This window comes from Microcaecilia unicolor, chromosome 7, assembly GCF_901765095.1.
Source record: "Microcaecilia unicolor chromosome 7, aMicUni1.1, whole genome shotgun sequence".
Classification (NCBI taxonomy): domain Eukaryota; kingdom Metazoa; phylum Chordata; class Amphibia; order Gymnophiona; family Siphonopidae; genus Microcaecilia; species Microcaecilia unicolor.
The window spans coordinates 215,004,419-215,029,040 of NC_044037.1; the positions used below are offsets into that span (position 1 = coordinate 215,004,419).

At 40.4% G+C, this 24,622-nt stretch overlaps 1 protein-coding gene across 1 annotated transcript in view; it reads left to right on the forward strand.

Annotated features, from left to right (window-relative positions):
- CERKL (ceramide kinase like) overlaps positions 1 to 17,883 on the forward strand; it is a 244,101-nt gene extending 226,218 nt beyond the window's left edge. Inside the window, exons 13-15 of the mRNA XM_030209794.1 lie at positions 2,192 to 2,288; positions 4,868 to 5,037; positions 16,398 to 17,883. Of these exons, the coding sequence (XP_030065654.1) occupies positions 2,192 to 2,288; positions 4,868 to 5,037; positions 16,398 to 16,479 (349 nt within the window). The 3' untranslated portion in view covers positions 16,480 to 17,883. The remainder of the gene's footprint in view (positions 1 to 2,191; positions 2,289 to 4,867; positions 5,038 to 16,397) is intronic.
- Positions 17,884 to 24,622: the final 6,739 nt, after the last annotated feature.

The window sequence follows — 24,622 nt, forward strand, 5'->3', positions numbered from 1 at the left end:
CAGCATTCCTAATAAACTGGCCACACAGACATCCCAGTAATGCAGCGAGGCAGCCTAGTGGTCAATGCAGTGGACTTCACGTAAAGGAACCCAGGTACAAATCCTACCTAAACCCTTTCATAATGTATTGTGAGCCCTCTGGGAACAGAGAAAACCTACTGAACTTAAAGGTCCACCACTACAACAACCCTCAGGCTTGGAGGTCACTTATATATTTACATAAGGATACATTTGTGTTCTAGTACGATTCATATATTTGTACTGAAATTAAGAGTTAAAGTGGGAATTGAACATGGGTCCTGTTGTTCACTGGTATTGATCACTAGGCTACTTCATCCACCTGCTTGCTGCTTTCTTAGGAATGGCCATAATATCTGGAACTGTCATAGAGTCTGGTATCTACTCTCACAGCTTTAGAGGTGGGAAGGGGTCAGTGACTACTGAGGGATTAAGGGGGGGGGGGGTCATGCCTCAATAACTCCTGTGGTCAGTTAGAGCAATGTTTTGTGACTTAGTTGTGACTGAAACAGGTCTAAATAAAAAAAACGTACTTATTTTTTGCCCTGGACCTTTTTTTCTGTTCCATTATTGCTAAAAAAATATCCAGATTTTAAGCCTGCCCAAAACTTGCCTCCAACATGCCCCCTTATGATTTAGATGAACTGTGGAGTAAAATGTCCTAATTCTGAGTTTTGAAAATTGTGACTTACATTTTTTGCAAGAAAAACGTCCATGTGCTGCTTTGTTCCGCTTTTGAGACATCTTTCTCTTTTGAAAATCAATCCATAGGGAACAGTTCTATAACTGGGTGCCCCATTGCTGAGCAATATGCACTTATTCTAAAACAGCACCTGTGTGCACAGGATACCATTTTAGACTGCTGGTGTAAACCCACCTTGGTGCACCTGGTGCGCTCACTCACTCCTCTTCAGTGGAAGACATAAATGGGCGCATGCGAGTAAAACAAGTCACACATGTAATTTAGGGATCCTTTTGCTAAGGTTTACTAATAGGATTAGCGCACACTAAATGCCAAGAAGCCCATTTTATATCTGTGGGCTTCTTAGCATTTAGTGTGCACTAAATCTGCACACTTTAGTAAAAGGACCCCTTAGTTTTCTTCACGTTACACACATATGTGGGAGATTGTCCGAGCGTGGCCAGGACATCAGCACATCTGTACACTCTCTTGCAGTTACGCACTAATGTGCTTCCAACTACTTTAGAGAGTAGTATATTGTGCACCTTACATGCATGCCGCTTTTCTGTGCAGTTATTGAATTGCTGTTCATGGCACTTGTGTGGGCAGTAATCATAGCTAGACTGAACTTCATAATAGAATGCTTACAAAAAGTACATTCTAGTAAGAAAAGTAGGTGCTAACTTTTTATTGCAACTGGGTAAATGTGCGTATATATTTTATGAGTGAGCACTTAAGCTGATGTAAATGCTCAGATTCCACCCATCTGCAAATTATGTACCATTGGAGATGAGCACTTTCTTCCAGAATAACGTTTAGCCAGATTATTATCATTTATGCCTGTAGATGTACAGATATACATGTAAATGACTAGAGTACTAGCATACGCTTGCATATTTTCCACCTAAATCAATGTGGCTCCTTATAGAATTACTCCCTAAGGGGTCCTTTTACAAAGGCGTGCTGAAAAATGGCTGGCAGTAGTGTAGGTGCGGGTTTTGGGTGCGCGCTGATCCATCTTTTATCACGCCTGTGAAAAAGTCCTTTTTAACATTTTTGCCAAAAATGGACATGTGGCAAAATGAAAATTGCCACATGTCCATTTTGGGTCTGAGGCCTTACCGCCAGCCCTTGACCTAGCGGTTCCAGTCACTTATGTGTATATTTGATGTATAAATGTTAGCACCATCTGTACAGAATTTCTCTCAGAGTACCAATTGCACCCCTATTCTCCACCCTTTTGGGAGTGTCTACATATATATTGTTGCCCGCGTGTTTTACAAGTGGGAGAAGTGGGAGATGGCTGTTATAAAATTGTGGAGCTAAATGTAATTCAAATTATGTGAGTTGACAAGCATTCAAGTTTTGTGCTTTTCATAAGTAGGCATTAACAAAGGTGTAGTTGGGTGAAGTAGGGTGATTTCCACCTTGCTAAAAAAATCTTTAATATCTATAAATATTAATTTTGTTAAAATATTGATTTACCTCCAGGTTAAACGATGGCTTTATGTCTCTTGTTGTTGCACGAAATACTTCACGATCAGAATTTTTAAAACATCTAAAACGATATGCCAGTGTAAAAAATCAGGTATGTAATTCTGTTGTATAATAGAAAGAGCTACTAATCAGAGATTTAGATAGGCTGAAGTGCCTGTGCGCTCATTAGAAGACTTAGTTTCCCGACAGAACACATTAAGGCCTATTTAAATGATTCAAAATCTCTTATGTCTAATACAGATTAGCCCATTTCCAACCATCTGTTGTGGTTTGTGTATTTCTACAATAATGTAAAGCTCCTTGATCCCCCCCCCCCCCCCCCAAAAAAAAAAAGAAAATAAAGTGGAATGCCATACTTACATGTATAGCTGTAACAAGATTTCGGGCACCTTCAGTAGGCAGTGAGGAATATGGACAGTTTAAAAGTGTTATTATGTATTGCTGTATTTCATAACCAATTTTAGTTTAGTGGAGCAGTTTGTGTATAGTCCATGGTGCTTGCACCCATGGTCCTCCAAATACATTTTCAACGGGAAATTCTGTGATGCATTTCCCTTTGAAAACCAGGTTAACTGGGGAATAGCAGTGACATAGTATCCCTACAAATTTATACTTGCTTTGACCCAGATGCAAACGAGTCTGCAGAAAGTAAGCATAAAGCATTCAAATTGAATAACTCACATAGACTTTACCTAAGATCAAAGATATAAATGAAAGAATTGATAACTGAAATGATAAAACGGGTAGATTTAAGCATTTTTTTTAAGTCATGTTAGTGACAATATTGCAAGACTCAGGTAAAGGGGAAAAATTTGTAGAGGCGGATGAGGAAAGTTTAGCTTAGCAGAGTTTAAAAGGGGTTAGAAGGTTTCCTAAAGGACAAGTCCATAAACCACTACTAAATGGACTTGGGAAAAATCCACAATTCCAGGAATAACATGTATAGAATGTTTGTACGTTTGGGAAGCTCGCCAGGTACCCTTGGCCTGGATTGGCCGCTGTCGTGGACAGGATGCTGGGCTCTATGGACCCTTGGTCTTTTCCGAGTGTGGCATTACTTATGTACTTATGAAAATAGAATTGCTTAACAAATATTTCTATTTAATGTTCACTGAAGAAGGGTTTGGAATAGGACTGCCCAAAATGGGCACAAATAGGTATAGAAGTGAGGTAGGTACTGAGCTATTTGCAGAAGAGCATTCTTATGAGGAGGAGCTAAATTAAACATAGCTAAAGTGATGGGGCCTAGAACTTCTAGTGACTCCATTGTCTGACATTTTCAGTGTTTCCTTATGAGTAATCTGAAGGATTGGAGATAGATGAATGTGGTTCCTATCCACAGAAATGGAAGTAGGGAGAAGGCTGAGAACTAAAGGCTTGTTAGCCTGACCTAAGTGATCAGAAAATTAATAGAGATGCTCTCACTTTGCCCACCTTTCCTTCTGCAAGCATCCCTCTATTTCTTCTTCCTTTTGTCACTTTTCACTGTTAGGGTACACAGTATGTGATAGAGTAAATTGGCACATCTTGTTATAACTGTTTATAAGTTTGTTTATTTATTGATTTATTTATTGGTGCTTATATCCAACATAATCTGAATTCCAATTCAGCTCTATGTGGCTTACAATTACAGAGAGATAATTTTATACAATGTATTTCAAGTGAGATGAAAAACAATATCACTATAGGAACTTTACAGATTAGCGATTTGAGTAGATCATAACATTTTTCTATTGAATGAGTTGTACAATTAATGCAAAAAAGTTTTAAAAGGTAGGCCTTTAGAAATTTGCAGAATGTTAAGCAATTGGTAATGCACCTTATTTCATTTGGAATGAAATTCCACCACTTTGATCCTATGTCTGAAAAATATTCCCTTGATCTTATGTACACATTATGGGAAGATCTATCAAATCCAACATGTAATATGAAGCCATGCCATACATTGTTTTCTAGATAAATATGCATGTTTTAAAGTTGATTCTAGCCAATGTAATTTGTAGAGTAGTGGAGAAGCCCTGTCGAATTTTGAAGCTTTGAATACAAGTTTAGTGGCTATATTTAGGGTAGAAGCCTTTTGGTTGGAGATTCCTTGTTCCCTGTATAAACTGTGATGCAGTATTCCAGTTGTGTTAGGACAAATGTTTGTATAAGTGATGGGAAGAAAGGTCTGATTCATTTCAACTTCCATAAAGACTTAAAGAATTTAATTACCATGAAGTTGACTTTATCTTCGCATGATAAGAATTGGTTTCCTCATAAATGGCAACTATGCAGTACACCAAGAGATTGTAAATACTCCTGCCCCAGGTACTAGTAAATATATGTGGGTTAGGGCACTTCAGAATGCATATTTGTTGTGATATTCTGCCACTTTATTGTATTTAATAACATTTCTCCATATATTTGTTCATCTAGCATAGATGTTTGAATGTGTTGTTATACTGGTGAATTTGGTATATGAGCATTAAGAAATAGATTGTTTCTGTTTTCAATCACTTCAAATCTATGATGATTGCAGTATTTTTAGAATTCAGAACTTTAAAAAAATTGTAATGCATATTTCCTGAATGGAATTTAAATTCTTAATTTTAATGGTTAAAGTGTTTTAGTGTATTGTTATAAAATATTTTCTGACATGTTCTGTTTAATATTCACTCTTTGGTTTAGTTTGATTTTCCCTTTGTTGAGACCTATACTGTTAAAGAAGTAAAAGTGCATCAAAGCACTAGAAGTGGATCTACTGTTAAGTTCGAATATATGAATTCCCCCACAGAAGAAAAATATCCTTGGAATGTTGATGGTGATTTAATGGAAACAGCATCAGAAGTTCATATTAGGTGAGTTCTGATCCCTTGGGTGCATGTTACTGGTCTTAACATAAATTATGCAACAGTAATAATTTGGTATATAGTTTTACCCACAACACTTTAATGATTTAATATGAGCTGTTAGCTGTTGTAGAGTTGTACATTAATACAGCCTGTATTTTATCTGATCTAAAAGTCTCAAAAATTATATCTTTCCAAATAATAAATAGTTATGATAATAGTAGCAATTAATTTTACATTTTGCATGTATATTTTCTAAGTTGCGTGTGCATTGATAGCTAAAGTTACAAAGGTACACTACTATGTAAGCAGGCATTAATGCCTTTAATATACATTGTTTTATCACAGGTCCCATTTTTGCAATGAAACCTAGTAGTAGTAATGCATGTTAATGGCTTTTGCATTCACAAATGCAGTAGCACACAGTACTAATTCTAGCTGTAAATGCAAGCAGAGAAACTGGTTTATTATTTTAGTATTAGTCTTTTAAATTTTCATTGGAAATGCTCCAAATAAATGTAGTAGTGTCAGATCAGGTCCCTTTACTAGTAATGGGGCACACCTACTAAGGTGCAGTAGGCAGTGTGGGCTTTAGCATGCACTAACCATAAGCGCTAGCCTGCGTTAATGCCAAGCACACATTAAAAACCAGTGCAGTCAAAGTTCAGTACTAACTGCTTAGCACGGGATGGGGCAGGAACTGGGTGTAGATTGGGCATGGACTGCACGTTGTATTCAGCACTCAGGGGTCCTTTTACGAAGCTGCAGCAAAAGGGGGCCTGTGCTGGCATTGGCGTGTGTTTTTGATACACCAAGGCCCCCTTTTACTGCTGCGGGTAAAAGGGAGATCTTTCCTTTTTTTAAAGCCCTGAACAAATATCTCACAAAACAAAAGTTCAGGATGATTACCTTATTCCATCTCTTCAAGAAAGGGACTGGCTGTGTTCTCTGGATCTAAAGAACTCTACATTCTCTATCTACATTCACATTCAAATACATCCAGACCACAGGAAATATCTGCAGTTCTTTATAGGGAAACACTGCCACCTGTACTGTATACTGCTATGCGGTTTCGCATCAACACCTTGAGTGTTCACCGGATGATTAGTGGTCTTTGCAGTGTATCTACATAGAGTGGGGGTCCTTGCGTTTTCCTAACTGGATGATTGACTGGTCAAGCACACAACTGAGGAAGGAGAGAAGGATCTATTTGTTCAACCATTCTGATGCTGGAGTTACTATGGCTAGTCATAAATTATCCCAAGTCATATCTAACACCAACACAAAAATTGGAGTTCATAAGTTGGCAAGTATCAGCTGTTGAAGGTGCTAGGCCACATCAATAGTCTACGTCACAACCATAACACACCTCCAATGGACTCAGTGTACATGGAATCTCCAGGACATCATATCTATCACCATTCCTCCATTACAGGGGTACTCAAATTTTTGGCCAAGCGGTCCACTTTTTCAACTGCTGAGTTTGCAGTCCACAATAATAAAGACAACCAAAGTTTACAGACATAATCTTCCCCCTACCCCTGTTCCCTGTTGAGGGTCCACAGCAAAATCTAAAGAGCCTATTGCTGCAGGCAGTCCCTGTTTACCCACAGAATTCCTTCAGAGAATTGCTCTTAGCTTTACTTAAAATATTTCTTGCCTTCTATTTCTAAAAATCAAAATTGATCTATAGCTAAACATACATAATAAATACAGTAAATTGAACAACATAAGACAAAAATACAGTGAATGAAAAAGTATTAAAGCAAAAACTAAAATACATCAATTAAAGAAGCTATTAAGAATTCATCACGAGAAGATGTAAAGTTACTAAGAATAATTGTTTCCACAGGTAACGCAGGATATCTTGTAAGAATACAAATTAACTCACTAGCTCAGCAGAGTTCCATACCTTGGCAACAACAATAGCATTCAGGGCTTGGTACTGCAGAAGCTGGGTAATGTGAAAAACAGTCTGCCATGAGCATCTTTTCCTATGAAACACATGTTCTTATTGCCTACACCGCCACCATTTCGTACTCTCTCCTTCTCTTACTGCCCCAGCCCCTGTACATCATGCTGCTGCCAGAAACAATTCCCTGCAGTGGCCGCTTCCTTACTCCCACACAGTAAGAAGGAGGCGGGCCTGTGCCCAGATGACGTTGCTACAGTCCAGATTGTGGACCGCAGTCCAGACTTTGAGTAACCCTACTCTATGGGGCTTTATGGGACTTTCTGTCCTGGTAATGAATTCCCTTCCAAATTTCTTCAATTGAAGAAACTCTGACAGATGCATCCAAACTGGATTGGAGAGCTCAACCAGACAGATTTCACATCCCAGGCTCAAGAAAGATTTCATCAGATAACTTCCAAGAGCTAGGAGCCATTTGGAGCACTCTAACGGATTTCCAAGATCATTTGTACAATAAAGATGATTTGTACAATAAGATCATCCTGATTCAAATGGACAACCAGATGGGCGTGTATTACATAAACAAGTGTGGAGGAACAGGGTCATAGCTTCTGTGCCAGGAAACAGTCAAAATATGGAACTGGGCCTTTACTCGTGGGATGTATTTGGCGAGCAAGGATAATGTCCTGGAAGACACACTGAGTCAAGTTCTATGGCCTCATGAGTGGACTGTGGACAACAAAGTTGTCTGCAGGGTCTTTTGGGAGTGGGGCCTCCCCTCGAAAGATCTCTTTGCCACTCCATTCAAAAAGAAAGTTCCTCAGTTTCACTTCTGGATAACATCACACTGCAAAATAGCCTTTGATGCCTTCTTTCTACATCAGAGAAAGGGTCTTCTCTACATGTATCCTCCAGTACCCTTTATAACAAAGACCAGTCTAAAAATCAAGCAAGATCGAGGAACCATGATTCTCATAGGCCCTTAATGGCTAAGGTAAACTTGGTTCCCGCTTCTGGCAGACCTTTCCATGAGTCCTGTGAGACAGGAGTGTTTTCTACTACCGATCACACAAGCAGGGCACTCTGTCGCATCCCAATATAGGGTCCTTAGCCCTCACAACTTGGATTTTAAGAGGTTAATATATCCTTTGTTGAACTTGCCCGATAGTATTTCAGTGGTCTTGCTAGCTTCCTGAAAGAATCTTATTAAGAGGGCATATGGTTTAAATGGAAGAGGGTTGTGATGTGGTGTGAGGTCAAGGACATAGATCCTTTCACTTGCCCTACACAAAAACTGCTTAAATACTTTATATATCTACAGGGGTTCACCTTAGTGCAATTGAAGATTGTCATCATCTAGAGGGTAAACCCATCTCTATACAGCCTTTAATTGTTCCCTTTCTCCAGGGCTTTTTGTTTGTGAAATTTCTTATCAGGCCTCCCACAGTGTTTGGGACTTCAATGTTTTTCTTAACTAGCTGATAAAAGCTCCTTTTGAGCCACTAGTTCAGTGATGGGCAACCTTTTGAGCTTGGTGTGTCAAAATTCGCCAAAAAACCGAGCATAACTCGGGTGGTGTGTCACTTCGAGAAAAAAACCATAATTTCGCGATATTTATAGTTTAAATAACAAAAATGTATAATTGTAATATATAACTGTATTTAATAAACCAAAAACTAATTATTTAACTTACCTGCTTAGTGACTTCTTTGTTCATCTGTCAGTCGGTTTCTTTTGTTGGTCTTGATATTATTTAACTTGTGTGGGGTGCCATGAACTAAGATAAGTGAGGGGGAGGGGGAATTCTTTAACTAATCTGCCTATTAGTGACTTTTTTGTTGCTGAATTTCATTGGCTAAATCTTCAATTGATATATCTACTGAGTGGTAACTCAGATATTCTCTTAATAATTGCATCTTTATTCTGCATATCGTGAAATAGAACTGGTGCACATCTTAGGAGAGTTTCTTTAATAAATTCTCCCTCACTGAGTGCTTTTCCATGCTGAGCTATGGAGTGAGCAATGCTCAAACTTGCAGATGTTAAATTTGTAGAACCTTTTACAAATTTAAGGATGGAATTAGATTGGCTCTTATAAAAGTGTAGCTGCCTGGAAATGTATTCCTTCCTTTCATCCTCACTTTTTTTCAAGAGCTGGGAATGATTAGTTTCAAAATGTCTATTTATATTCCACGTTCTGCTTACTACCGTTTCAGTACATAGAACGCAAAATGATCTGCCATTTTTTTCTATAATGCCATACATCTCGGTCCATGTCTCTTGAAAGGGTCGGCTACTGCTACTACCACTTCCTTTACTTAACCTTGGTTTTTTATTTTTTGGGTTCTCCATCAGGGGGGCAGTGACAGAAGATAAAATTATAGATAGCCTGTTAGCCCTGCAGGCAATTAGGGGTTAACTAGCCTAACTGACCACCTTATGTAAATTAAGATGGCTGCCGCTATTTCTAATGGCGGGAAACGGCACCCATAGCACATGCCCTCGCCTCTCCCAGCCTCCCCCTCACCTATCTCAGTAATGATGGTCAATTAGAAATCCACAACACCCCAGAACAGTAGATTGGATGATGGTTGCTGTGGTTATGTGGTAATGGCGATCACAGGGCCCCCAGAGATGCGTCCCCCACGGCATTCCGCTGCTCTCTGCTCCGCCGGCCGGAAGTGAGGTCAAAGGTCCCCTAACAGCCGTGCAGGAGCCGGGGCAGAGGGAGCAGCAGGGAGGGAACAAGCGGAGGACTCGGAGGGAGCCAATAGGAGCGCACACGGCACCCCCCCCCAGCGGGTAAACATGCACCGGGGGGGGGGGGGAGGTCGCGCTGCACCTGGGGGGGGGGCGCATCGGCGATCCGCCCCGGGGAACGCCGCTGCTTCTCTGTATGCGGCCACATGCGGCCGCGTGTCACCGAAAATCGCTACGCGTGTCATAGGTTCACCATCAGGGCACTAGTTAAATGCCACTTGAAATACCTGACCTGAAACATCTTATTTTTGGTGGCAGTTACTTTAGCATGCAGGGTTAGTGAGATCTGAGCCCTAATGAATGATCCACCATACACTATGGAGTCCACATTCAGAGCAATTTAACAGGCCAGAAATGGTTCCTAATTGGTTAAATCGGGGGTATTCGCTGATACTCAGTGACACTTAACTAGTTAGTGCTGCTGAATATCACCACGGACCTGTAAACTGAAAGCCGGCTATTTTGTAGGCGGTCCAGGGGCAGAGTCAGCACTTATGCAGTTAAGTTCTGATATTCAGCACTTAACCGCCTAAGTTAAGTGGCCAAATTGGGCCGCATAACAGTCTTGTCCTACCTTTATTGTCACTTATGTGATCAAGTGAGAGAGCTGACTGCATAAATCCCAGATATACAGCAGCAGTGCCTAGCATTGAAAATCCAGGAATAATGTCGGTGGTGGCTAAAAAAACCACTGCTGCCAGCTGAAATATCTGCCTTTTAAGTTTTTAATAATAGTGGTTCTATACACTCATCTGAAATAACTTTCTAAAGTTGTATTGGAGTTCCAACCTTTTTTCCTAACCCACATGCCTATTAAGCTAAAAGCGCACTGTATACCTTGGTCTGCAAGGGAGCGCTGACATTCTGTCTAGAATAGACTAAAGCCCATAGAAAGTCCACCCAGTTTTAACAAACGCACGCTTTCCAGTTGGCTTAAAGACTGCTTTTCCATCATTATGGCCAGGCTGAGCTGCCTCTAGAGGGGTCCTATGACAGCTTATAATGGCAGAGCTATGGCTGCATCAGTAGCCCACTTGAAATCAACCTCCCTGGAAGAGATTTCGAGGTCTGCAAAATACCACTACCACCTACAACAAGACTTCCAACACAACAGTAGGTTTGGCCAGACAGTTCTCCAAAATCTGTTTGAGACTTAAAATCTGATTGCTTCCCAATAATGGCCTTCTCTTTCAGTTTTAGGCTGCCTTCTAAAAGTAAATAAAATAGTAAAACGGTCTGTTGCCTGCAAAACATTTGGTGTTTGCCTGTTGCAGCACCACTTGTTATGTTCTTTTCTCTCTTTTTCCCTTGTCCTGAGAGAAAACAAAATTATTTACCTGCAGGAAGTATTCTCTGAGAAAGACAGGACATGAATCCTTCTAACCATCCCATCTACCCAAGGAGTTGTATTACTGTAGACAGAGGAGAGCCTGCACAAAAGTAGTAGATGGGAAGGCGCCCAGGTGTGGTGAGACGGCCCAAACACTTCTAAAAAGAAATTGCTGGGTTGCTATTCTCTGGAATTCAAAAACGTATGTGAAAAACAGAGGATTCCTGTGTAGAAAAAGGATGGAATCAAAGGAAAATTTAAATGATTTTCACACTTTAACCAGGGAATTGGAGAGTGTAACCTGATAAAGCAGCAGATACAGCCAGACTAGATGGACCATACAAATCTTTATCGGCTGTCATTTACTCTGTATTCAGGATGTTTAGACTTTTGCTTCAAATTTGCTTTATACAACAAAAACAGCTTGATCTTCCTCCAGGATTATGTGAACCAGCTCAACTGTTGTGATCGGATACATAGTAGATTCTATTCTGCTTATTATGGGACTTGTTTAGGCAGTTTTTGGAGCTGGAGTTAGCATAGGATTTCTGTGATAAAAGGTGTGAAAACTTACGCTTTCAAGGCTATTTGATTTCTTATTCTGAATTGCCTTTTCTATCCTTCATGTGGAATATATAAAGTATGTTGTGTAGATCAATGTCAAAAACTCCTACATTAATGTATTTTGAATTCTATGTTTTAGACAGTGGAATGTGAAAAATGTACAATGCTATGCAAACTTTTTATAAGGCGACTCTACGTCCATAAAAACTTTCACTCCCCAACAACAGGTGCCGATCAGAACTAGCACATCTCTCCGTGGAAGTTACCATACTTAAAAAAAAAAAAAAAAATCTGAATCTCATATCATCTGAGTAATAGCAACGTAAATCTCTCCACTACCAGGCACATAATGAAATAATGTGAAACCTGAAAAATTTCTAACTCAAAATACATGTAACAAACCTATCATACTACAGTAGCACTAATGCCTATGAGTCAAACAATATGAACTCTACCTATGCATAGGCACAAATATTACACAGGGCCTTAGAACACCAATACATCTACTACTGATAAAACCGAACACATGGTGCTGCTACACAGTTCTGCACAGAAATTGCATGCAAACAGAACACCACACCTCAATCACATGCAAAAGACAGACAGACCCTCACCAAATAGAGACCAAGGGATCACAAATTAGAAACAGAAATATGAAGATAAAGGTTGAACTGGGAACCCCAAGAAGTCAAATTAGGTATGGGAGAAATAAAAACAATAAATTACCTCTTGTACTGAACAAAATTCAAAGACAGCTGTAATGCACACTTCCCAAAGCTAGCTTATTTCATTTAATATATTTAAAAGTAAAACACTTTCTTTTCTGCCTTTATGTTCTGGCCATTTTATTTTTCATGCATGTTTGTTCCAGTTTCTCTTTTCTACTTTCCTATATGTCTTCTGTTCTCTTTCCAGTGGGTGCTGTTCATTTGTCCCTTCCCCACTTTCCTCCTCTCTTCTTCTCTCACTACATCTGTCTCTGACGTATTTCCTTATTTTTTTTCTTTTCTGTCTGCCCACTCAGATTTCACCCTATCACTCTTCAGTCTTCCTTCTACATTTCACCACCTGTCAACTTCCCATCTCCTCTTACCCTCAGCTATCCCATTTCTCCTGTCTCTCCTTCCCTGCTTCCTTTCACCCACTCCCCATGACTATACTTCCACCCTCTGTATTCACTATCCTCCTCACACTCATTTCCTTTACAATGCCCAATGGCCTCTCAAACATGGTTCCACTATGCCCAGCATCAACCCTCCCTATACTCCTATAGCTCAGCATCTCCCCCCCCCCCCCCACTCTGTCCACTCAGACTTTGTAGCACAGTATCTTCCCTCCCTCTCCCTCCCTACATTCTTATAGCCCAGCATCTCTTGTCTCTCCAGTCGCACTTTTAGCCCAGCATCTTCCTATTCCCCCTCCCTCCCCCCACTTGTAGCACAGCATCCTGCTATCCCCCCTCTCTCTGTTCTCCCACATTTTTATCCCAGCATCCCTCTGTCCTCATTCCCTTTCTCTCCTCCCCTTGTAGCCCAGTATCTATCCCCCCCCCTATGGTCCAGCTTTTCCCTGTCCCCTCTCCCCAGCCACAATTATGGACAAGCGTCTCTCAGCCCCTCTCCCTTCTCCACCCCTGTTGTCTAGCATTTCCCTCTTATCTCCTTTTCCTTCCACCCTTATGGCCCAGCCTTTCCCTGTCCCCTCTCTCTTCTACCCCTATGGTCCAGCAGCTCTCTATCCTTCTTTCCCTTCAACCATTATGGTGCAACATTTCCTTTCCCCTTCCTCCCCCCCATGGTTTAGCAAATCCCCGACCCTGACCTCCACTCATATGGTGTAGCATCTCCTATCCCCTCTATTCCCCTCCATCCAGTGGTGTGCTGGAGCCAGCTCGCTCCGGCTCGGAAGAGCCGGTAGTTAAAATTTCTACCGACTTGCGAGCCGGTTGTTAAAAATCGTGAGCCAGCTCTGGCTTTCCTCCCTCCTTCCTCCCTCCCTCCGGATCCAGTCCCTCACCGACTCCTGGCTTGTCCTTTTAATTCTTCGGGGCAGGCAATCTTGCCTGCCTGCTGCCAGCTGACTCTCCCCCGCTGCCGATTTGTGCTTTAAAAATGGCCGCCGAGACTTCCAGAGGTGGCCTTGCGAGACTTATGCTGAAGTCTCAGCGGCCATTTTGAATCGCAAACCGGCAGCAGGGGAGAGTCAGCTGGTAGCGTGCAGGCAAGACTGCCTGCCTGCCCCGAAGAATTAAAAGGACAAGCCAGGAGTCAGTGAGGGACCGGATCCGGAGGGAGGGAGGAGAATTCGCTGAACTCGGGAGGGGGGTGGCACTGTGTGGAGCATTCATAGCATCTAGATTGCATTTATTATCAGGTGGAAGACAGGCGTCAGGGCACTCCCGTGAGTCTACTTGGTGCAGCGCTTAAGCTTCCTGTGCTGGTAGTATCTTAAAACAGAAGATATAAGGATGAACACATTTAACATCTTTTACAGCATTCCAAAAATCAAAACCGCTAAAGGGGCCAGTGCAGTGTCACACACACTAACAGTCAAAATGCTATATAGGGACAAATAATAAAAGCTGCCGATAGTAATTATGTACAGTTAATTTGGTGATAGCCAGAAGCATTTTCTCCTGCTTCTAGATTCATGGGAAATAAATGCCTGTAGGTATTCACCTCCCTCATGCATTTAACTTATTCCTATACCTTCCATGCAGCCCAGAAATGACCATTCATAAACAATAGCCGCTTGCATAACCAGTCAGGCAGCTTTGTACACAATAGTTGCTCTCTTGATTGGCTGTTGCTTTTGGGCATTGAACAACTGCATGCAAGCAACATTGCATAAAATGTGCTTTCCTTTTCTTTGTTTCCTGTTAATTCTCCCTCCCCCTTCCTTCAGTTAATTTCTCTGGACAGTAGTTTGGGCTTTCTGACCAGCTCCACTGAATTAAGGAGACAATGTTGTTGTTGTTGTCATCTTAGCTGTGCACTCCTTTTCTTCTCCTGTCTCAGATCATAGTCTTCAGTTTAGGCATTTCCTTGCTCCCTGGCCTTTTCCTTTCCCGGGTCTGTCACCTACCTACTGGTCAAACCAATGCTTGGGAAAATTCTTCAACTTCTCCCATTCTGCTTTACCCTCCTGTCTCTAGAAAGAGTTGTCACATGGGATTACCATATATTGTCCTCCATGTAACACTTTGTGCCCCTGGTGTCTGTGATATTCCTTCTTGTCTAGGAATGCATATTTAGAGGGCTTGATAAATTCTGGGTGCTAGGTCATCATAACACCTAGAAATTGGACCCTGCAACCTGGGATTTCATGTCTCTAGGCCTGGCTGCCTCCCTTGCAAAACAGGCTTTCCTACCATCTGCATCACACCACTGAGCTCTCAATGAATTCAAGAGGTGCTTTCTGCACCACAAATACACTGAAAGCTCAGCAGAGGCACAGTGCAGATGCAAAGGATATCCATATGGAGGATGCAGAAGCAGCTTAGCCATACTGAAGAAAGTAAGGCATTGTATGGAATGGCCTCCCAGTGAAGGTGGTAGAGGTAAAAGCTGTAACAATTCAAGAAAACATATGATAAGCACGCATGGCAGGGGAGAGAAGGGAGTCGCTGGGCATGGGTGGATGGAGGGCAGGGGGAAAGAAGGGTTACTGGATATTGGTGGATGGAGAGGAGGGGAGAGAGAAGAAATGCTGGACATGGATGGAGGGGAGGGAAGAATGAGGAAGGAGATGAGATGAGGGGAAAGGAAGAGAAGAGAAAAACTGCATATGGATGAAGAAAATAGGCAGAAGCTGAGGACCAGAAATGAAGAAGAAAGGAGGAAAGGAAAGAAATAAATGGAAAGGAAGCCCTGGAAACGGAGTTAAGAGGACAGATAGCAGCAGAATCGTATATTGGGCCAGCATGATCAGAAAAACAGTCACCAGTCAACAAAGGTAGAAAAAAAATCATTTTATTTTCATTATAGTGTTTGGAATGTGTTCACTTTGAGAATCAGGTGCTCAACATTAAAAGTTTATATTTATTTACTTATTTATGGCATTTTATCCCACATTAAACATGAATTAGATTGGAACCTGAGATCATTTAATTTTTTTTCCTGGAGAGAGTAATGCATTGCCCCCCCTCCCCCCCCCCCCCCCCCCCCGGCTATAGCCAGCTCTGCAATTTTGTGGGGGGGCGCAGAGGTGGAGGGGGGGGGGCGCAGAGGTGGACCGGGGAGAGAGCCTGTTGTTAAAAATTTACCAGCACACCACTGCCTCCATCCCTGTGGTCCAGCAGCTCCCTGTCCCCTCTATCTCTCCTTGGCAGTGCACACTGGAAGTGAAAACCTGGTAAGTGCAGTTTGCTGCTGACATCCCAGGGAAGGAGTGCAGCTTTGGGAGGTTACATAGCCATGGTACCTTCTGCCAAGCTGTTTCATCCTCTTCTCTGATTACCAGTAGTGTGGCACAACACACTGGTTGAGAACCACTGGCCTGCAATAACTGAAAACAGTTCTCAGTTTTCCCAATTTCAGCACATGTATAAATAGAAGCATGTAGATAGAAAACACAACAATGTATGAATTCCTATGCATAGTATGACATTAAGATCTAGATATACTAAACTGTACTACAGCCTTAGTGTATGTTTATCTTGTTAATGCATGAAATAGCCCCAGAGTAAGTAATGCACAGTAATGTGTGTTAGCACATCCTAACACATTAGTGTACTTTAATAAATCTAGCCCTGAAAGCACTGTTATAAAATTATTGTAATCTAAATTTTTATTCACTTTGTAGAGTACACCCTCAACTTATTAATCTATATGGATGGAACATTGAAGAACTGGATGAATCCAAAGCAAACTGTAGTTGCATTTAGTACATTTCAAGGGAAAAGGCATGCCAATGAGAAAGACTTGATATTTGTGAGTTAAAGAACTTGGTGAAATGAAGATTTGCTTAGTTATCTAAGTTTTATAAGAACTTTATCTTGTTAAAAATTCACGTTAAACTTTTACATGTCAACAGAGATAATTTTACACACTACAAAATACTGTAGAGAAAAATGAAATTTATATACTCTGTAAGAATTTTAATATTTTTTTAAACAAAATTTGTGCTTACCAGGACTTTAATTACAATTTCAAGTTTTGTAAATTTAAACATATTTATACAACACAGTCTCAAGAAATATGTAGTTCATATTTTTGGTGTATTAATGCATGCTTTACAAAATGTTTGTTTTTATAGATCTGATACAACCTTCAGTTTGTACTGACTGAGGAAACTGGATCATTATCGCCAAAAGCAGCATTTATTTCAACATTTTTGAATAAACATATTGCAATTATTCCCATGAAACAAAATAGACTTTTACAAATATATTCCATAGATCTTATTTACAGAATTTGTAAATCTTTTTACATTATTATTACAGTTTTGTACTTAGCAATGTATTCTTATTTCTAGTAATGCAATGTATAGCAATGGGGTTATTTGAGATTAATCTACAGGCTGAGTATGTCGTGTTAATGTCTAATCAAGATTAAAATAAATCCTTTTGTATGTACATACAAAAGGATTTATTTGCTTTCCACGTTCAAATAATATTTATTTAATCTGGCTTAGAAGGCAGGCATATTCTATATTTAAGACCATATTTACTAAGTTATGCTAGCAGTTAGGGGCAGTTCTAAACTTGGGGGCTCCAATTTAGGCTCTCTGAGGGCGGGTGGTAGGAGCCTATTCTATAACGGAACCTAGGTGCCTTAAATTCTGTTATAAAATACTAGCATAACCCAGTATTGATACAGCTGACATTTATGTGGGCACTCACACTTGTACAAGCCAGCGAGCAGGCATGAGTGTAGGTGCCTAAATGTGACAGGGACACACATAACTTCTAGTATTCTGTAAATTACACCCATAAGTTTGAGCCCCACCTATGTCATGCCCATGCATATGCCACCTTGCAAATATACACTATACAAGATAAACATGCATGTTCAGAATATCTTGTAGGCAGTATACTAGTATATGTGTGTACGTGCCATGCACACATGCATGTATGCTAGTATTCAAATCCATGTACATGCATAATCCCCCAATTCTATAGAGTGTGACCTAAGTTGAAGCGCAAATCTAGTGGTATTCTGTTTTGCTTACGCAATTTAATTGTCTTATCAAGCCAGTCAACACCGATAAGTGCCACTTAACAAGAAATTATTGCCACTAATTCGCTTAATTAGAATTTACGTGCTCAACTTTCTAAGCATACTCTATAATGCGTGTAAATTCTAAGATGCAGATCTGAAAAGGGGGTGTGGCCAGGTATGGGACATGGGCAGGTCATGGGCATTTACACACAGTGTTATAAAATATGCCCGTTCCACGCGTAACTTAGGCGTCGGCATTTACACCAAGTTTTTGTTGTCGGAAATGGCTGCAACTAAATATAGCTGCAGGAAATGGGCGCTGGGCATGTTCTATAAACTACGCCTAACTTTTGACATAGTTTATAGAATACACCTAGGCATATTTTTTTCAGCGCTAATTTTGTTGGTGTCATAAATAGAATCTAGCCCAGTGTGTGAAAATGTAAGGCCATAATTTATAGAATTGCCCTTTTAATGTAAAAATTAATACATTGGTGCCTTAGAGGTTCTCTTACTAAGGTGTGCTGAAAAATGGCCTGCGGTAGTGTAGGCGCAGATTTTGGGCGCACGCAGAATCATTTTTCAGCGCATATGAAAAAAAGACTTTTATTTTTGCCAAAAATGGACGTGCAGCAAAATGAAAATTGCCACGCGTCCATTTGGGGTCTGAGACCTTACTGCCATCCATTGACCTAGCGGTAAAGTCTCATGCAGTAACTAGGCGGTAATGACCTACATAAATGCCACTTAGCGCACGTCCAATTCGCGCAGCAGAAAATAAAAATTATTTTTTTGACGCACAGCAAAAATGAAATTACTGCAAGTGCCACGCAGTAGCTGTGCGGTAACTCCATTTTGGCATGTGTTGGGCACATGTGGACGCTTACGTGGCTTAGTAAAAGGCCCCTTAGTAACTAGCTGCACTAATTTTTACATTAACCATCTGACATTAAAGGGGATGGGAATAGGCAAGAATTATGCATTCAAGTTAATACAGAGGTAGTTATCACATGTAAACTGTTAACAAGGCAGATAATGTGGTGCAGTTAATGCCACAGGAGTAGGTGTAGCTAACTGCATCGCATTATTTGCCATGCAGTTAACACACAAAACATTTTTCTATGCAGTAACTGAATGAAAATTGCTGAGAACTCCCCCAACAATTAACACAGAGGTTTGGCAGTTCCTGCACGTTAATTTTGATAGTTACTCTGTGATAAAATGCAAAACATTACTACAAATAAATAAGCCCCTTAATCTGGGCAGACTGGGTGAGCCAAATGCTTTTACCCGCCTTCATTCACTATGTTATATATTTGCAATCAGTAAGGCAAATACACAAATATACGTCATGCATTTTGATAGGGAATCTTCAGAACCAAACTACTTGGTCACTGAAATCTGGGTTGCAAATCACTAATCTAGAGTTTTACCCAGATGATAATGCATAATTCTCAAGACATTTGAGCTATTCCACAAGCCTTAACATCATCTGTCATAAAATAAAAGCCAAGCAGCCTGGATGGCTCAGGGAAAATAGCACAGGTTTGGAGACCCTTTCAATCTTAGTTAACTTTAAACTTAAGGTGATTGAAGTGTATATAAGTGACCCATATCAAATGCATTGTTGGTCTCAATTTATTTGCCAGAGAACAAGCACCTTGATAGCTAAGACCATCCATACAATTTGGTACCAATTGCCACCATTTTTGGCTGTCTCAAGAGAGAAGTGGCATACTGCATTTGTATGGAGCCTGAATTAGCCTTTCGCCTTTAGAGGCCCTCCAAAGCTGGCAAGTATCATAGTAGCAGCATGGGTGGGTTGTTTTCAGTGCTGTGTGACTTCTTTATCACACGATGTTTACTAAAGGGCACTAATGTTTTGCACTTATCACACCTTAGTAGTAAGAACTAAGGTGGAAAATCTGGTCAGAGTGCATTGGCATAGTCCAGGCAGTTCAGGGGTGGTCTGAAGCTGGAGTCTGGGTGGAACCCGGAGTTACCCAGTTAGCAGCAATATTCAGTCAGCTAACCAAATAGCTATCAAGATAACATTAGAACAGCAAAAAAACTGTCATCATTTTATCCAGGTAATTATCTAGGTGCAAGTCTGAATATCACTGGTATGCAGATAAGATATCCAAGTATAAAAATGACCACAGTGACCAGTGTTTAAAAAAGAAACTGTCCGCCAGGCGCTGAATATTGCCCTTAAAATGGAAAAAAAATGCTGAGTTTAAGAAATGTTGCATGCCTTCAAACGCATTAAGTTCCAGTTGTTTATATGAATTTGATATTGGTGTAAAATCTGAAGAATATTTCTGCTTTAAATTTATTTAAATGTGTTTACATATAGCTCAAATGTCAGCTGACCTGAAGATAGCCCTAGTATATGCAGCTCAACAAATGGTAAATTTATTCATTTCAGTGGGTATTATTTTTAAAATAATGATACTTTGTGTTGTAAAATCTTCCCTCACAACTATTCCAAACGAGAAATGAAATCTGCACTGTATTATCGTATGGAGAGTTTTTGTTATTGAAAGGAAATCAAAGGTAAAGTAAATCCAGAAAACAAAACTGAAGAGATCTCATGGTAACTCATTACCAGCAGCTGACCATTTAACTCAGTGGTGATATCCTTGACTTGAAAATTGAAGGGATAAAAAAGTTCAATTCCCAGTTACGGATGGAAAAATAAGTTACTGATGGTGGTGATTAACTTGGTTTCAGTAGGCACAAAATTCTCAAATATGAGAGGACATGTAATTATAGTGGTATTCAGCTGGATTATATAAACATATCAGTAATGAAGGGTGCAAGTAAGGTCAAATAACTTAGTTATAGAATTCTTGCTTTGAAGTACGAAGATGTGAAATTCTGTTCCTGAGATTCCAAATTAACACCTGAGACTGAGCAGTGTCCAGTTTGGTGGCAGTAACAGGAAATATCAGAGTTCCATACAGTTTTTTTTAACCTTTAAAAGTAAACTGTGTATTTCTCAACTGGAAGATCAATAAAATCCAAAGTAAACTGAAATGCTAGACAGAAGTTAAGCAGGATATCTGATCATCATCATCCTTTATTTATAGACCTGTGCCACTAGAATTAATGCCCTAGGCAGTTCATTCTTTATTCTTGTCATCAGAATTCTTCATCTTTGAGTATTTCAGATTTTCATGTCAAAAGACTCCTTTAATCTTCATCTTTGTTACTATTTACATAACTCCAACTTTCTCTTTTGTTCGGATCTACAGCCAAAGGTTTGTATGGTCTTTTAAAGAAGCCAACCTAAAATAAAAATCAGTTATGTTTATAATGCATATTTTGTTGTGATATTGCTTTATTTTCTTATTTTATTGAATCTTTTAATATAACATCAAAACAAAAATCACTTCAATGATAGGAAAATAGGACGATAGAAAAATATTCCACACAAAAATCTCATCTGAAAGAGGGGATTATACAGGAAAATGAAAACAGGAATAAGAAAATACTGATGCTGACTCCCAAGGTCGACCCTAGCATCAGGTAACTATGATTTTGGTTATTCTTCCCAATGTATGCATCACTTTGCATTTGTCCATATTAAATTTCATCTGCCATTTGCATGCCTAGTCTTCCAGTTTCGTAAGGTCTTCCTGCAATTTTTCACAGTCTGCAAGTGTTTTAACAACTTTGAATTTGCAGAGGTCACAAAATTATTCAATCACCTCACTTGTCATTCTGATTTCCAGATCATTTATAAATATGTTAAGTAGCACTAGTCCCAGTACTGATCCCTGTGGCACTCCACTATTCACCCTTCTCCATTTACAAAAATGATCATTTAACCCTACCCTCTGTTTTCTATCCAATAACCAGTTTCTAATCCACAACAGAACATTGCCTCCTATCCCATATTTATAAGTTATGCACAAAGGGCAATATTTATGTGCTAATATTTATGCCTGCCTTTGACATGGCATAACAGTACCTAAACATTGGCACTCAAATGCTGACTTGTGCTCTAATCAGATCCGTATCTGAACACCCAAATGTGCTCTATAGAACTTGTGCTCATCACCCAGGATTTTATTGCCCTAATTTAGGCAACCTTTATAGAATTGCCCCAATAAGGGCAATTCTGTAACTAAGCATGTTACTGGGTGTGTAACCTACTTATGCATTCACCTTATAGAATACTATAAGTTGCATGCACTTCATGGCACACTTAGGCATGCCAGTTTACAACGGCCATAGACCTGGCATGCATGAGCATGCCTAAATATTGGCACATCGATGACAGTTTACACTAGTATTCTATAATGTAATCTTGGCACCAAGATGCCATTATAGAATTGGCATACAACACTGAGGTACCAAGTTATAGAATTGACCCCAGTAGCAGAATGGGACACTCTTATAGAAACAAACTCTGTGACTTCTTTGGGATCAAAAAACTGAAACCCCTGACTGGCTGGGTGTGCCCCGAGGACTGGGTTGAAAACACCTGGACTAGGCTATGGCTAAAGTATTATCCTAAATCTAGCTGCCTTTAATATAGCAGCTTGTTTTAAGACAGCTGTCCCTAGTAATAAAGTTTTGGGTTCTTCCTCCTTACTCCTCTAAGCCTCCCATAATGCTAGTGTTTGGAGTGGCTTAAGATAACCACTTAGTAACGATAACATTTTCTGAACCACTTAACTGTGTAGTTAGGCAACTAGATCGCTTTGCATGTATATTCCATAATAGTTGTCAGCAGATAAAGAATTCCTTATGCCTCATGATCTCTCTAGTTGCTCTTCTATTACGTCACTATATATCCTGCTCAGTTTGCAATCTCTTTCCAGCTAGCTTTTAACCACTTCCCCAACCCAACCATGCTTAAATTCTTTCACCATCAGCTTTTCAGGATATCCACAACGAATAAGCATGAAACAGATTTGCATAGAGTGAAGCAGTACATGGAATTTTTTTATATACATATTCGTTGTAAATATTTTAGAAACAAGACTGGCCGGATGTGTCCTGAGGACTGAATTGAAAACCCCGGACCTATGCTGATAGGCAAGTCCAAATATTCACTATTCTCACAATAAAGATATAGTTCCCCTGAGCCACTTCCTCTTAATATTCTCACAGTAGAAGTATATTAAAATAGTATTTTCCTCCAGCTTTTAATTTCTGTAATTTCCACAGGGGGGAAAAATGCACCAGCAAAATCTAGAGCTATCTTTAAATTTCACTCTTATGAAAGACTTATTTATAAGTATTTACTGTTTTTTTTTCCTGGGTTTGTTTCCTTCCAGAAGCTGCAGAGAGTTATAACTTAGAGCAAGAGACACACTTCTGAAATTGTGCGAGAAAACTAAAACTTGCAGACTTTGATTACTTCGTCATTTTTAGCTGATCCTTATATCCAGGGGCAACCGGGCAGTGGCCAAGGGCCCAGACGCTCTGCCCAGATGCCTGCCACACACTGCAGCCCTCCCTGGTCCTACCTTTAAAGGCGTGCTGCTGGTGATATAGTGGCTTCTGCCGGTTCTTTCCTGCCCGTTGTGTTGCTTGTATTCCCCCTGCCCGGCACCGCTGTACTTTAAAATGGTGGCCAAGACTGTCTGCAGAAGTCTCACAAGACTGTCAAGACCTGCAAGACTACCACAGGAAGTCTCGGCCTCCATTTGAAAAACATTGCAGGTAGCGGAATAGCGGCAGCGGAGCGGGCAGGAAAGAATATGCTCTCTCCCCCCCCCCCCCCCCCCCCCCGAGACTACTAGACTACCAGGGCTCTTTTGGTAGGACCAGGGCAGTGGGGAGTGTGTCAGGCAGCGGCCAGGCGGGGAGACCAGACCACTCTCGGTCCGCCCCTGCTTATATCTAGCCTACTAAACTTAGGCACATAGTTCAATGGAGGGGAAAAAATGAACAAGTCTTGTATGTTCATTATCCAAAGCATAAGGAGAAATTTGTGTGGTGAGATAAATAAACCCGGTCAATTTTCAAAGCAGTTAACTGTGCAGGAAAGCCTCCAGACATAGCTGGCATTGAATATCCAGGGCTAATTCTGCCCACGGCGGCCATGATTAAAAAAAAAACTGACTGCTGTGGGCTAAATATTGACTGGAAAGTTCAAATGGTATGAAATTACTCAAACCTTACTTACATTTAACTCATATGTTAGTACCTTTATACAATCAGTATCTGATATCTGGTAAAATTCTTTCTTTGCTAGATCAATTCTTCTCAGTCTGGCCTCATCACTTGAACTTTTGCCCCCCCCCCCCCCCCCCCATCTTATTCCCAGCCATTACCATTTTCCCTCAGTTCTTCTCCTTCTCTATAACTAGCTGCACCTCAGCCTCTTTCATCCCCTGTCATTTCCTCTCGTTGCCAGCTGTGCCCCTCAACCCACCCACTCTTGGTCCCGCTCACTCACTTTCTGAACCTCTCCTCCCTCTCCTTGATCATCATTCTCACAAAAAATGTGAGTTCACCACAACTATGCCCATGAGAATATCTACACAGAAGTTGTGTAAAAGTAGGTACTATCTTTGTGTCTGCTTTTAACTCATAAATCCCTGCACACAGTTTTATAAGAGCCTAATATCAGTATTAAACAGGTTTTACTTGTGTAAAAAGTTCTATAAAATTACACTACTTGAGTCTGGCAACTAGTTGCCACTGTTATGCAGTGGCTGGAACTCACCTCCCAAGGAAATGGGAATACTGCCACTACAGCATGCCCAGCCCAGGTCAGCCTAAAGGTACCAGGTGAACCCAAAGGAGTAGAAGTTAGGACCAGAAATCAAGCCTTGTTCTCCCGTTGGGGCTGCTATTGAATTGTAAGGATATTCTAAAATTGAGCAGCAATGTGCTTACCTTCCA